At 40.2% G+C, this 15371-nt stretch overlaps 1 protein-coding gene across 5 annotated transcripts in view; it reads right to left on the bottom strand.

Annotated features, from left to right (window-relative positions):
- Nucleotides 1-650: 650 nt before the first annotated feature.
- Nucleotides 651-15371, bottom strand: part of LOC120510821 (glutathione S-transferase 3) — a 28664-nt gene continuing 13943 nt past the window's right edge. For 3 of the 5 annotated variants that reach the window (XM_039727068.1, XM_039727084.1, XM_039727077.1), the window contains exons 7-12: nt 6760-6876; nt 5918-5969; nt 2688-2820; nt 2225-2366; nt 1102-1233; nt 651-952 (exon numbers count right to left, since the gene is read on the bottom strand). In XM_039727068.1, the coding sequence (XP_039583002.1) occupies nt 830-952; nt 1102-1233; nt 2225-2366; nt 2688-2820; nt 5918-5969; nt 6760-6876 (699 nt within the window). In that variant the 3' untranslated portion in view covers nt 651-829. Of the gene's footprint in view, nt 953-1101; nt 1234-2224; nt 2367-2687; nt 2821-5917; nt 5970-6759; nt 6877-8837; nt 8886-10759; nt 10865-15371 lie in introns of those variants that run through there. The other 2 variants (XM_039727112.1, XM_039727093.1) reach the window with 2 other exon arrangements.

Genomic DNA, 15371 nt, shown 5'->3' with positions numbered 1-15371 from the left:
ACTTGACTTTTCAAAATGTCGCTGCACTCAGCTATTTTGGGAAATGGTATTCTTCTGTTTTCTCCCTCAGGTTCATTTTCCCATATTTTTTCTAATCTCTTTTTTTCTTCACTCATGTCATAGACTATTAAGCATTGGATCTGGTTACTGACAGTTGTTGGAACACACTTTTCTTCTAAGCAGATGCTTTCTCTGCTGTATCAGGCCACTTCACAAGGCTGTTACTGTCTGCTGTAAATATTTTTATTTGAAATTCAATGGAACCTGAGTATCTGTTGCTCTGTGTTCTGTCCTAAACATGTAGAAATAAATCCCCTCTGCTTTGCCAGAGTCTGCAAAACAGACTGCACCTTGCTTTCACAACACTTTGCTCTCAAGAGGTAATGTATTTGTAAGCAGCTTGTGAATAGCTAGGTAAGTGGTGCTGCGAGTCTTCTTTCTTCCCTTCCACAGCTCTTAGCCTCGAGCTTCTTTTAATGTAGAAAATATCTTCTGCAACAAGTTACATTCTGACAATACTAACACTGCATTGTTCTTTTCTCAAATTAATAAATTCCCTACCCTACAAATAGTTCTTTGCCTCCATACTCCTTTGTTTTCATGTTTTGCCAAGCCTTTGATATCAATAAAGACAAAGCTGCTGTCACATCGCCAGTGTAATAGAATGCTTTATTCTGGTATGGGTTGCTTTGTTCCTCTAGCACTGGTTTTAACTAAAACAATACTAATTTGCTGAGCTTCCTTCTCCTTTGGTTTAGGGTTTGGAGTTGCTGCTCTGCTTTCCCCGGCTCTCCCAGCATTTTGGGTCTCTCCAAAGGTGGCACGCCTTTCATTTCTTAAAAACCTTCAACACAGTTTCGACATAATGGGCATCAGGTGGGGGTTTCCTTGGGCTGCCAGGCTGCAGAAACTTTTTAATTGTAGGCATATTGCTCATTTTGGTTTTAAACACCTAAAAAAAAAATTATATATATATATATTAAAAAACAGAGCAAGAGAGGAATTCCGGCCACAAAAATATCATTTACCCAGCATGGGGAGATGATTACTTCAGGACTGACCTCTTGCTCCTGAATACAGCACGCTCAGTAATTAAATTACCTTCAACTGAGGAAACCCTGAGAGCACGTCAGGAACTTTCTCCTCCACTGCTAAAATGGCTTCCATTAGCTGAACATCCGCCCAGCTGAACTTGTTGCCCACAAGAAAGTCTTGGCCATGTTGTTTCAAAACCTGGAGAAGACAAGAAAAAGTGGGCTGCAGATGAGAGTGGGGTGTATGAGCATCCTTGGCAGCTAAGCCTTACAGCACAGCTGCAGAGCTGAGCAGCAATTCTATCTGAAATTTTAGGGTGAACTTTTCAGCTGAAGCTGAGCCTAAATTTCATTATTGCTGGGAAGAAATGAAGTTTTGTTCATTTTGTGACTACAAACTTTGGTCACTCAGTAATAATGGTGATGGGTACCAGGAACAGAAACAAAACCACATGCTTAAGTAGACTAGTAACAGACCTGGAATTAGAAATTGGGATAATGGAGGAAGCAACAAGCAATTCAAGGAATTCATACAACTCCCATTTAGATGTTTCATGTGAAGTGATGTCCAATGCTGATATGAGGAAGCAAACATAGAAATGCAGAATTGCAACAACTAACTAAACAAAATCCCTGCCTTTGGGAACAGACTGTTTTAGTGCTAAGAACTTGTGTGCTGTTCAGCCTTTATTATTGTTTTGCAAGAAAACTAGATCAATATTACAAAAGTGGGAAATATTGCCAGATACATGAATCATATGGGTTTGGTTCATTGTTTTATAAATCTGTGACTGAAGTTTTACTAAAGTACTCCTCTCTACAGGATTTGTGTACAAAGGATTTTTGCAGTCCTCCAGCAAAACTTTTCTAAATGAAATTAAGTATGGCAGAGAGATGGGCTTTAAACAAATATAAGTATAGAACAGTTCCTTCAAGAAAAATAATCACAAAACTTTTAGTGAAAAGTTTTTCTGTACAGCTGAGAACATACTGCTTCACAAATGGTCAAATACCACAGCCCTGACAACACAAGCAAACAAAGAGAGGAAAATGTACTGCTGAATTTCCCTTTTTTGATAGCCAAAGCAGCTGAGGATTGGGAACTGACCTACACTACAAACAAATTCTTATTTTGCAGAAGCTTTTTGGATAATTGCAAGTTTGATAGACACATACTTGCTGTCACTTACCTTTTCAAAGACTGGAAAGTACCTGTTAGTTGCTCTCTCCTTAATTGACTCAAGATTTTTCTCCTTTGCATCAGGTGGAGAGAAAGGAAACATCAAAATCATTTGCATCAGATCTGATATTCCCTCCACATACATGTCAATCCTATTGATCAGGGGAAGATGGTAGAAAAAAGCACAGAAGTTATTTCATCTGTTTTCCAATTAACTAAGGCAACTTACAGCAATTTTATATCACCAATATAGTGCCAATTTTCACAGCCAAAACTAAGCATGAATGAAACCTGAATATTTTTCTAAAAGAATAGAAGCCTGTTTCTGTTAGGAGCATTTCAGAAGCAGTGGTTAAATCTTATTGTTAGCTTTTTTGATGCCTTTATATGGGATTTATAGGATTGAATTTGGTTTATATAATGTAGCTATCAAATAACAGACTGCTCTGTTAGTGAGAGTAGGTGTTACATACAGGGCTCTCTCCTTCAAGTCTTTCCCATACAGATTGTATTTCCCTGCTATGTAGCTCATGATGGCTCTGGTTTGCACCATCTTCATCCCATCGATCTCAACCAGGGGCACTTGCTGGAAGAGCAGGAATCCATCTAGGGTGGAGAGGTGAAGGAAAGTCTGTTAGTTCCTCCTGCAGGGTGTACAGGAGAGTGAGACACTGAGCACATTTCTCTTGCAGTGCAGGAAACCACTGATGTCTTGCTCTAACTGTAAAACTCACAGCACTCAACTAACATTGTGGGGAAGATCAAACAGCCTGCATCACACCCCTGTAGCAAAGTCACCACAGCACAGCTGGGCCCTGGGCTTGGCAGCATTGACAGAGCTTCACTGGCTGGTGGGAGTTGGCCCTCCTGCACCTCTGCATTTCAGGAGCCTGCCTCATGCTGGCAGGAAAAGCCTGAACCAGCACTTCCAACCCAAGGAATAGGAGGAGAATAAAGATATCTAGTAAATCTGAACTTTAAAAAAATCCAATTCTTTTGAATGTAGATCAATCCCCTGTCAGGGACATAAATGTTAGGGGGTTTTTTGTACAGCAGCAAAACCAAGCTGCAGGAATAGAGGAAGGGGTCAGGCCACTTTAAACATCCTGAAGCTACAGAGCTGAAGGCAGAGCCTTGACAGCTGTTGGTGTCTGAGTAAGTTTCACACAGTCACTTCAGGACTAGAGTTTGAGTGTCCCCATAGATTTTACAAGCCTAGTCTCAGTGCCACTCTACAACAATTTAGGCCTATATAGAAACATCTTTATAGTCCATTTTCTGCTGGTGCTGGTCGGAGCAATTGTCTGAGCTTTCAGCAAGGCAGCTCTAAGAGCTAAGTACACACACAGAGATATAGCATTGCAAAGTCAGTCTATTCTAGACCAGTGTTCTGCTGGACTAATTCACTGGTTTTGGAGACACTCCCTCCTCCATCTACACACTAATGGCATCCAGAGAACAATCCTGCCCTGTTTATAATCACAGCAGAACTCCAAATCCAAATAGGCAGCTGCCACTTGCATTGCTCAATGATTTCTTTTAATTGCTCAATTTATATCTGTTTGGTGAATCCTTCTTTCAGATATGAAGGTTCATTTCAACAGGCACATCTGTCTGTCTTTTTCTCCAGAGCTGTTAAAGTACCTTGCTAGGCTAGAATTAATATTCTTGACTCATTCTACATTATTAATTCACAGTTGAAATTCAAAGAGTAGTTATCTCTCCAGCAACAAATAGCTTGTATTTACTTCTTGTAAACATTCACAGAAATGCCATGTGTGTTCTTGTCTTTCCAGAATACACCTCTGCATCTTAAGGAAGAAACATTATTTGGTACCTATCTAGCAGAAACAATAGAATAAGAAAACTAATAGACCTGGAAGGATATTTTTTCAGCAGAAAGATGTGAAGTGAAAAATACCATTTGTCTTTCTGGCCCTTGACAAAATGCAACACAGTAAATATGACTGAATACACCATTTGTTTCTTATCTGCAGAAAATAGGAGTCCCTCTTAAAATCAGTAGTGGACTGCCTCTCCTCCCTCATTTTGTAGGGAGAACCACTTCACATAACCACAGCACAGAATACATATGCAGGATTAAAAGGAGATTACCAGTAATTCCAGGAATTGGCTTGTGCTGTCCAAAGGTGGTCTATGCAGCACATGTTAAAAAACAATGACCTGCTATTTGTAACCAACCAGCAGAGCTCACTGATACCAAGGTACCACTTGGGCAACCTTTGGCTCCACAGATTGTGCCAGGTTAGCCATCCCAAAGGTCAACAGGTACAGGTCTGCACGGGCCAAAGCTATTTAACTCTCTTTGCCTCCAAAACAGCTGTCTCTCTGCAAGCTGCCTGTTGGGAACAGCCCCTGGCTCAGGCATCATCCTGACACTGCTGGGGCATTGCCTGCAGGATCATCAGCTGGCACAGGCCAAAGTCATGCCTGGGCCAGTCAAACAATGTGGTAGTGTCTAAACACAGGAAACTGTCAAAAATCATACTGGTAGGGAGAGAAAAAATGTTTAAGGGAAAAGTAATGTGGAGTTACTCCTGTTGAGTCCTGCCCTGCACAACTGGCAACATTCCAGAGGCCCCTTTATCAGGGGGCCTTTATGATGACTAATTTATCTATCTTTCTTCAACCCATTCTATTAAACCACACCTTTTTTTCTTTGTGTCCTCACCATCTTAAGCTCAATATGTAGACATAAAATGCTTGATCTTCTTTCTAAAACTTCCCTGTCCTTTTCACCACCATTTAATTCTTCTCTCTGGATAGCAATAAGCTCAGATACAATCCTGGTTACAGTATCACTCTTTCTAGATAACCTTTTCTTGTGAATGATCCAGAGATTTGGGCTTTCAGTACCTGTGCTAATTGGTTTGTGTACCCTGCACTGTCCTCCCATATTGTAAAAATTGGACCTGCAAATTTAATTCTGATCTTCTTAAAACCACTTCTATCTTATTTTTGTTCACTTGAGTTTTCCCTGACACAATTTCTTTAGACACAGCTTTTTCCTTCTAAGTTCAGCAACAATGCAGGCAAGACCTCTTCCAAGTCTCCTTGTACGACTTGGCAAGCCCAGCCTGCTCTGAGGATTCTCTCACGTGTCTTGGGCAGCAGGTAAACTGTGGGGCATACGCACTCTCTACTGCTCCTCACTGTCCCAACTCCTTCCCCATTCTGGCAGGAAGGTCTTCTCTTCCCAGGGTGTCTGTAGAGGGGTTCACTGCTGGATTTATTCTGACCACATATCAAGGGCAGTGGGTAGAGGTCTGCACTGGTATGTGGAAAGAACTGCCTTTCCAGTTTCCAGGCTTTCCACAGGTCTCCCTGCTGACTCCATGCTTTTTAACTAGGGGAAGCTTCACATCTCAGACTCAGGGAGTTCTATTTGTCTTGGACCAAAAATGTGCCAGGTACCATGCTAACAATTCAACAGCACAGGTAAGTAAGTTGTATTAAGTAGAAGTGTTTGTGTACTACAATAAACACAGAAGCTCCAGCTTTTAGCTTATACCAGTTATTTGGCACTGGAAATAGCAGGTTACTCAAAACTAGTACTGCACTATTCAAGGTGTGCACCCAGAAGTTTCCACTGGTTTAAAGAAACCACTTCAAACCATAAGTTTAGCTAGGCTGGACAATTATTTTAAAGCACCTTTGAAGTCTCAGGTGTCAGGATTCTTACCTTTGATTAACTTGTCATACTGCTCTTTTGTTTCCAAATAAACTTCTTCAAACTGAAAAAGGAGTGAGAACTGTGTCACACTGCTGTATTTGAACATTTTTCTTCCTGCTCTTTTGTTTCCAAATAAACTTCTTCAAACTGAAAAAGGAGTGAGAACAGAGTGAGCAGAGTGTCACACTGCTGTATTTGAACATGTTTTCTTCTGTTAAGTAATAGCACATAACCATGCCCAGAATTACTGAGTCAAGCAAAAGGTAATGGGCCAGATCTTCAGCTGCACTGTTTAGGTGCGGATGTCCCAAGGATCCCTCACACACCCTGGCAGCTGATGGGGAGCAGAAGAAGGGCCTGGACACTTCTGCATCAGTGCACTGATTTAGAAATAACTGAAGACCGAGCACAAACAGAGTGCAGGCATCTACAGAAACAAGACAGGTTGGAGCCAGTGCCAAGGGAAGCACAAAGTACATCAAATATTTCTAACCCCACCCCAGCTTACCCACATTGCAACTGCAAACTTAATAAAACTGAGTTAAGGTGGTTTAGCACGGCTAGATAACTTGCAATTAATAAAGGCCCTTTAAAAAAGTCCCCATTTTGTCCCCTTATGATTAATCACTTCAGGAGATTGCTACTACTTCTAATAAATTCTAAATGCCACTGAGTTTGCATCCCAAGCATCAACCACGGAACAAGGTAGTTGCAAACATGCAGTGCCACTGGACAGAAGAATTTACCCACCCTCATGCAGCTTTTATTCACCACATGCATGTTAAATTGTCCCTCATGGAGGAAAGTAGAGAACACCAGTCTGTAACACTCTACTGAAAATGTCAACCAACCTCCACACCAGCTGCTGCCAACAGCCATCGTATGGGCTCCATCCGGCCCCTTCCATTCAAGTAGGTAAGCCTGGGCTTCCCCGACATGATCCTGAGCTCCTGGTTCCCTGAAAGATACTAAGCAGGAAACAGTATCTCATAAAGCTGGTGTTTTAAGCACGGTTATTTTGAGGGGAGATAGCACCTTTTATTGTCGCTATGTCTGTTGAATTTTAAACTTCATTTGGTTCAAAACATAAAATGAGAGACAGACAGTGACACCACACAGCCAGTGCCAGGAAAGGAAAGATGGGTGAATCTGAAAAGCCTTCCCCAGTGCTGCTGGGAAGGTTTCTTATGATTGCAAGCAAACACAGACCTGTTTAAACAAGTGGCATTAGTCCCTAACTACAGGGAGAACACTGCTGCCTATGAAGAAAATTATACAAAGCTACTGAAAATCCTGTCACATCCTCAGGGAAATTACTCACTTAGCCTCATTGTCATCATCATTATTGAAAAGAAGAAAAGAAGGAAAGGAGAACATGTTTTACCAGTAGGCTGAAATTTGCCTAGCTTTTTTTGCCATGTGTGCATTTTGCAGCTTCATATGCAGTCCATTTCTTTCCTCAAATAGGGGTGAATGAATTGCTGATATTCCCTTTATTCCATGAAACAGGACGAAGCATGAAACAGGATCCTTGGCCATCCTGCATGGCTACAGCCCATTTCCTTGCTGCTTATGGCAGCCTTGAGGTGCTCCTCAAAGCCAGATGTGGAACCTAGCTGCATTTGATTCATGTGCCCTGAGAAGTACCCCCTGGGCATGGGGGCCCTGTGTTTCCAGGGGACTGGCACATCGAGGCTGTCGATGCTTTGCTGTAACCCAGAGTTAACTCTGCCTCTCCCAGAGCGTGCGGCAGAGGCAGCGCGTTCGTACCGAGCTGTTTCATACACGGGGCAACCAGCTGGACTGGCACTGCTCAGATGTGAGCGTAAGCATTTCTACATCCAGGCCTTAATTCCTCTGTGCTTTGTGCCCTAATTACTAAAACAACACAAATAACATTCCCCTTCACAAAAATGGTTGTATCATACACCAATGATCAGAAGGAAAAAACACTTTAAAATAGATCTCCTAATCATATCCTAATGGCTCAGAGTGCCTCACTTAAAAAAATTTCCAGATGACTCCAGTTTTCCCAAAGTTAAAGCCAAAGCTGAAACATTACATCTGCACACCTTGCATCCACTTGACATTTCTTATTTGAATCAGGCTCAGTGCACTTCAGTGGTTCAAGCCAGAGTGTTTTGTAGGTGTACATTTGGAACGTATTTTGCCCAAACTTGACTTAAATAAACACGATTGAGGTTCTCCCTTGAGAAATTCCAGTAAGAACTGAGCCATATTACTACAATAAATAGGGATATTTGGGGTAATTTAGTAAATATAATCCAAATACACATTATAGAAAAAAGTATGTTCTAAAGTGTGAATAGCTGTTCCTAATTCAAATTTTTGGCTCTAGGGACAGTGTTTTATTATTTTGTGCATCTTGTGTGACTACTTTTCATTGCAGGGCAGTTTATCAACATAGTTCACAACAACTACCTAGTGCTTCTTTCATTATCGTACTTTTCAGCTTCGTTGCGTCTGTATCATTTCAACACACATTGCCCCAACTTGTAACGCACAGAAACTTACAGTAAATAAGACTTTTCCTTTAACTAAAAAAGCCAACGACTGAAATACCAAGTATATGAACCTCAATGCTCCTGGAAACATTATCTTTTGTTTGCAGAAGAGTAGGAGTAAGAAGCCCCAGGCATCATTTTATCATTTCACATGAACAAGAGATTTTATGTGGCATTAAATTATGTGAGAAGAACAATGACAAACATAGAATTAAAATCTGCCATAAGATTTTTTTTTTTAAATTTAAAAAACTCTGTCAGCTCTGAGCAGATTTTAGTTACCTTAATCTTCCCACATAGGAAAAAAAAAAAAAAAAACAAACCACAAAAAAACCAAAAAAAACACCACCAAAAAAAACCAAACCCAAAACAAAAAACAACCAAAAAAAGAAACCAAAAGCCACCTTAATCTTTAGAGCTGCTGAATGCATTTCCATTGACTATATAGGACCTGACACCCGTAGCTCACAGGCAGCTACTTTCAGTCAGTGGGTCTGGACTGGACTCCAGTCTTGTCTGGTGGGCTCAGTTTAGTTGCTCATTCCCCTGTGAGTACTGACACCCAAGATTCCCTAAAGATCAGAAGATACAACCCTCAACTAACTAGAAAATCAGCAACTTCTACGTTAAAAAAGCAAACCTATTCATCCAGACTCTCAACACCTTTTTTCATTTATTTGGGGAAAGATACAGCCTACAGAGCCAAGGCCTCAGGATTTCACTTAGACCTTCACTATTTTTCTAATTTTACTAAGAGACTTTCAGGATGTGCTGTTTAAAACAGTTGATCCATTTTTGATAGAATGTGTTGATGTTTTATTAGTAGCCAAGTAATCTTGTATAGCTGTCACCCATTTCTTACTGTTTGCCTTAATTAAAAATGGTCATTGGGCCTTTCTATATAACTTACAATTTGGGTAAGAGAATTATAGAATCTCTGTGCTACATTCTTCAGCAAGATGAGTCGTCATTATCTGAAAATCATATTAAAATAACTCAAAATCTGCCAAGACCAGGTACTAGAAACTAACACTTTTCAGAAGTTGGATTCTGCCATCGCCAGACAGCTCTTTCAAGGAAATAGAAAAACCCCTGATACTGATAACCTAAGGTGATGAAGAACCCATTCACTGGGCAACACACAAGGTAGACATTCAGGATTTTGAAGCTAGCTGCACTTGTCCTGGGACTGCCAGACTGTGGTAAATCATTCACCTTGTTTGCACAAGAAGGGCAAGGAACAGCCTCTGGGATAGTAACAGACATGCCAAATCCCACTACACTACTTCCTCCTGGAGAAGGAATGACACAACAGTTGTGAAGTAACCACCCACAAAGCCTAAAAGCAGATGCAACAGATGTGCTGTTTCTAAATACTAATCTGGAATTGTCATTTGTGGGTGGTCATATTATCTGAGCAGCAACTGGAATACAGGTTATTGACTAACTACTGCAAATGAAGCAGTCCACCACTCAGTCCAAAGCTGCCTGACTGCTCCTGCTGAAGAAAATTAACTCTTGCAGAAGGTACAAATGGCCAAATGTCCAGGGACTGTTGAGGACAGCCATGGAAAACCTTGTAATTTTAATTAAGTAATATCTGAGTCCTACAGCCAAAATACATCTCTACTCAGGACATTTGAGGACTACTGCACTAACCCAGACACTGCTGAAGAACTGGTTCAGGTCATGAATTTATGCTGCAGCAAAATAAATAATTGCATCTCACATACACTGCCCTGATATCTAGCAAAAACCTCAACACAAAATTTGACTACATACAATTTTTTAAATTGTTTTTGTGTAAAATCCATATTCCTATCCTGTTTCCTATTGCCTTGTGAGCTTTAGTAACATGCCTGTCCAGAATTTCTCTGAGCATACATCTTAGGGATGCAAGAACAATTGAAGAGATCATCATCTTGCAAAACAACAGCACTAAGCATGAAGTGCTGTTTAGCCCTGGAGCTGAGATTAGATTCCAGCATATCCCACAGGCCAGCTTTCCTCCTCAAACCCAGAAGAAATAACACAGTGCTCGAGGCTTGCACTTTGTCCTCTCAATTGTTTCATGGCTGCCTTGGTCAGCTCTAGATTGCACCACAGAATTAACTTCCTGATTAAAACACCTCTTTCACTAGCATTTTCTCTCCTGCAGCTTCCACTGGTGAATAACTGCTAAGCCATTTTTAGTCTACCTGGCACATAGACAGACTAAGGAGAGCAGAGAATTTACAATACACCAGCAGATGCCCTAAAAGACTTCGTTGTTTTACTTAAAAATAGTCATGCAAACGCTTTAAGGAAGGAATTTTTAAGTTCTTACCTTCTGACCTTAACTCAGACTCCACCCAGCACAGGCAGCTTCCCCAGGGCCGTTTAAACTTTGCAGCTTGGGGGAGTTTCCAGCCATACCCAATAAGAGAAAAAAGCCTCCGAATGCTCTTAAACTGACACTATCCAGTTTAAAGACGTATGGCTCTGAAAATTGACACCCAAACAGAGAAAGTCTTTGTTTGCTGATTTGACTACACCATGACACCAACCTCACAGTTTCTAAGGTAGCCATCTATTTGAAATATTCTCTTGGAATTATAGGGGCATTTTACCCAAATACAAGAGCAAGACATTTGAAAACACTGAGAAAATTACAGATTTTTTTTTTCTGGGTCATATTTAAGGTAACAGTAATCATTTAAAGAAAAAACACTAGAGTTATTAAGGCTTATTTAATTATTTGGCAGGTTTTTATTTTTGCTGCTGTATGGCACAGAGAAGTTACTCAAAGTATAGAATAACAGGGCTCAATTACTTTGAAATACAGTATCAAGCTTAGTTGATATAAAAAATGGATGAGCAGTTTATGTCAAAACTCACCCTAGTCTCAAGGCAATAGCACTCATTTTTTAAATTAAATGTACACGGCTAACACTCAGAGATTAAATAAACAATGATTTTCTTACCCACAAGAAGTAACTGTTTTAGCTTTTCTATTAGTATTTCATCTAAAAATCCCAAACCTGAAAGTGGACGTGAACAGACACAAAGATAGCATATCAAATGGAAAATGGGATTTAGGTGCCAAGATAAGGTTCTTTCCTCTAGCACACACCCACATGTGATGTTGGGCATTGCTTTACACCCCTGCAGCAGACATCAGTACAATTAATATGAAGATCTATTCACAGAACCTACACTGTTATCAAAATTGTATTTGTCTGTCTAAAGCCATGGCTCTACTAACACAGCACCTCACTATAAGGAATCTCAGGACAAAAGTCTCCAGGTAACATTTTCCTCACAGCTGGAGATTTGTAATGCAGATGTGGCTCCAGTAGGAATGCAGCACATACAGAGATAGCTGAGTAGGAAAGAAGCATTTGTTCATACCTATCCATGATGGCAGTATTGAATTAATCTATTATATTAATCTATTCCTGTTTTTGAGGTCTTTAATATCAGCATGCACCTGAGTGCAAGAGTTGGTTCAGGAACAGAGACTGCAGAAGAGCATGCATGTAACTGTAGTATCTTTTGTTCTCTGCAGTCTCAAAAGCTGCCAAGGACAAAAGCTGCACTAGGCTTGGTGGCAAAGAATGGGAGGCAGAGGTCCCTAATTTAAGGGTCAGGGATGACTGAGTGGTCAAGCAAAGCATTCTGATACTTTTTGGATCTGCTGAATATGGCCACATCCAGATTTGTTTGCTGTTCCCCTTCTACCCATTCCTGTTTGGCAGAAAGACTTTCTCCCTTGTTCTCTTTTTATTTTGCTTCCAGCCTTTCATAATGTAATTACAAAGCTCCTTTGGAATCTGAAGATAATCATATCAAGGAGGTTGCTGTTAACTATAACTTGAATAGGTGTTCTGTAAACCTCTACAGCAGAAAAGAAAATACGTTTCTTTTACACATGATTTGTTAAGCCACACCCATGAGTATTCAAGATGTGGGCACTGGGCCCAGGTGCCGCTGAAGTGATCTGGGCTTGGGCAAAGGCAGATTTTAACTAGAGTATACCATGCCCTGGCATGCCACCTTCCCACCGTGCTCTGCAGACATACTTCCTTGTGCTGTAGATGAGGTAAGTTCAAAGTCTTCTCAAAATGTACCTACCTGCAATCCTCACAAAACACTAAGCAGCTGGCCTGGGGAATGATGCCTGATTGCAGCATCTTCTCAGAGGTGAGCACAGGGTACATCACTAAATGCCACCAAAGAATTAAACACAGAAGGGTAGGAGGATTCTCCCCATGCTGCTTACTGCACTCCTAAACATGCATGCTCCTAAACTGACACACAACACCACTGTGATAAACATAATCTGAGTCCACATGAATAGTTCAAACAAGTCATGCATCACTTAAGCCTTGCTGCAAACCTTCAGGTTCTGTGAAGGAAGCTTTACTGACTGCCCAAAGCAAGGTTAACCAAGCCTGTAGTAATCCTCACACGCATTTCCCTGTGCTCTTTGACTCTCAGCTAGATCACTGGCATAGGAAAATCTGAAAATAATAACCCTAATTCTGATTTACACCCACTGTAGTGCTGTGAGGAGAGTTTAAATGGAGAGTTGGTTTTCAGTACATTGTTATTTGGATTGTTTAGTCTTTATTGATCCAACTATCTCAACATGGTCAAAGGGCTGCTTTGTCGAGGCATGAGATAGGCAAGATCAAGGTTTCAAAGACAACTGAAACATACCTTTAGTATATTTTACAAATTTAATTGTAAAATATTTAACTTAAATAGCTCATGTATTGCACTTCATATTTTGACAGAAACTTGTATTAGTGTATGTTTTCTCTATTTGGTATCTGTTGTGTTCTGGGGGTCTTTCTAAGACTCTCACTTTATGTGCATTATTACAACTAAAACTACTAATAACCTAAACTTAGGTTTAAAGAATCTTTTTATTTTCTACTACTAAGAATAGGGGTTGGGAATCCTTTAATCAAGCCAACAAAAGCCTGTGAAATCAGCTTCATCGGATGGTGGCTCAGGGCTGATGATGAGGGAGGAGGCAATTTCCTAAAAGCAGATGGTCCAACTTCACAGAAAAGCAGATGCAAGTCAGAAGGGTACAAGCCTACAACACAAGATTTAAAACCATGCAGTGATCAGTACTGGGATACCCTGCCTTTCAGAATTTAATCTTTTTGCACTGGAGAGCTATTTAGCCCCTAAATGTTCAATATCTTTCAAGAGTTCACTGTGTTCATTATATCCTTCACATTACTTTCATCCATTTAAATTCCTGGCCTCAATGACATCCTCTAACAATGAAATCCACTGTCTTAGTGTGAAAATGTTGCTTTTATTTGCTTGTATTTTGCTGCTTATATTTAATTGTGTTATTCTACTTCTATCATAAGATAGGGGAGATGAAAGCCCTTCTCTGTCTCTCATACCAAAATCACAGGCATAAAAAATAATTTATCTAACAATTTTTGTAACTAATTGATTTGTAACTCACTTCTCACAGGCATTTCTCAGCTCTGCTTTTTTCCTTTTGTAGTCTGTATTTTACTCTGTTGGTTGTATTTCCTGGTACTCTCTTGATTACATATGCATTCTGTAAGAGTGCAAGAAACTGGCAAGCATTCTGTCTTCCTCAAAACTGGAAATGAATATGTGCGCATAACTATTTGATTTAATTTCCCGCAGAAAAGGAAACTTTGAGAGAAAGGAGGGCACCTTCTTTTCTACCATCAGGACAGCTTCCATCAGTTGCTGGACTTCCGTCCACAGAAGTTTGACAGATATGAAAGATTGAAACCAGCTTGATTCAAGCAGAAAAATGTTTACAGGAATTTAAAACCTAATGAGTTTTCTGAGTTTTGCTCCAGAACAGAGGCAATGAAGTTATTAACAATCTAAACCTTCATTTCAGGTTTATTTCTGCATCCTCAGTCAGTTCTGTAGGTTGCACATGTACAACAGTTGTTACATTTCCATAAAAATTACAAATGAAAAAATATCAGAAGAAATTGGCGATATTGTACAAGACGCATAAAAAGTGTCTTGGGAAAGGGAAAGACAAGTGCATTGGGTCAGATACAAACCTTCATGTGCTTTTGTTCTCTTGTTCTCAAGGGGAAGTTCTCAGTTTAAATTTGATAATGGAATGGGAATCTGGTTCATCTTGCCCTGCTAGTTAGCAGCACTGTAGACCTCAGCAGCCAGTCCACAAAGACAATTCCTTTTGTAGTCTGTATTTTACTCTGTTGGTTGTATTTCCTGGTACTCTCTTGATTACATATGCATTCTGTAAGAGTGCAAGAAACTGGCAAGCATTCTGTCTTCCTCAAAACTGGAAATGAATATGTGCGCATAACTATTTGATTTAATTTCCCGCAGAAAAGGAAACTTTGAGAGAAAGGAGGGCACCTTCTTTTCTACCATCAGGACAGCTTCCATCAGTTGCTGGACTTCCGTCCACAGAAGTTTGACAGATATGAAAGATTGAAACCAGCTTGATTCAAGCAGAAAAATGTTTACAGGAATTTAAAACCTAATGAGTTTTCTGAGTTTTGCTCCAGAACAGAGGCAATGAAGTTAGTAACAATCTAAACCTTCATTTCAGGTTTATTTCTGCATCCTCAGTCAGTTCTGTAGGTTGCACATGTACAACAGTTGTTACATTTCCATAAAAATTACAAATGAAAAAATATCAGAAGAAATTGGCGATATGGTACAAGACACATAAAAAGTGTCTTGGGAAAGACAAGTGTATTGGGTCAGATACAAACCTTCATGTGCTTTTGTTCTCTTGTTCTCAAGGGGAAGTTCTCAGTTTAAATTTGATAATGGAATGGGAATCTGGTTCATCTTGCCCTGCTAGTTAGCAGCACTATAGACCTCAGCAGCCAGTCCACAAAGACAACAGCTCCCTTACACATACATGGGCCTCTTTTCATCAGCCTGCATGGTGAGAGGTT

The sequence above is a fragment of the Passer montanus genome, unplaced genomic scaffold (genome assembly GCF_014805655.1).
Source record: "Passer montanus isolate IOZ18808 unplaced genomic scaffold, ASM1480565v1 scaffold11, whole genome shotgun sequence".
In the NCBI taxonomy this organism is placed as follows: Eukaryota; Metazoa; Chordata; class Aves; order Passeriformes; family Passeridae; genus Passer; species Passer montanus.
The sequence above is the reverse complement of the archived record's forward strand: the minus strand, read 5'-3'. Positions and strand labels throughout refer to the sequence as shown.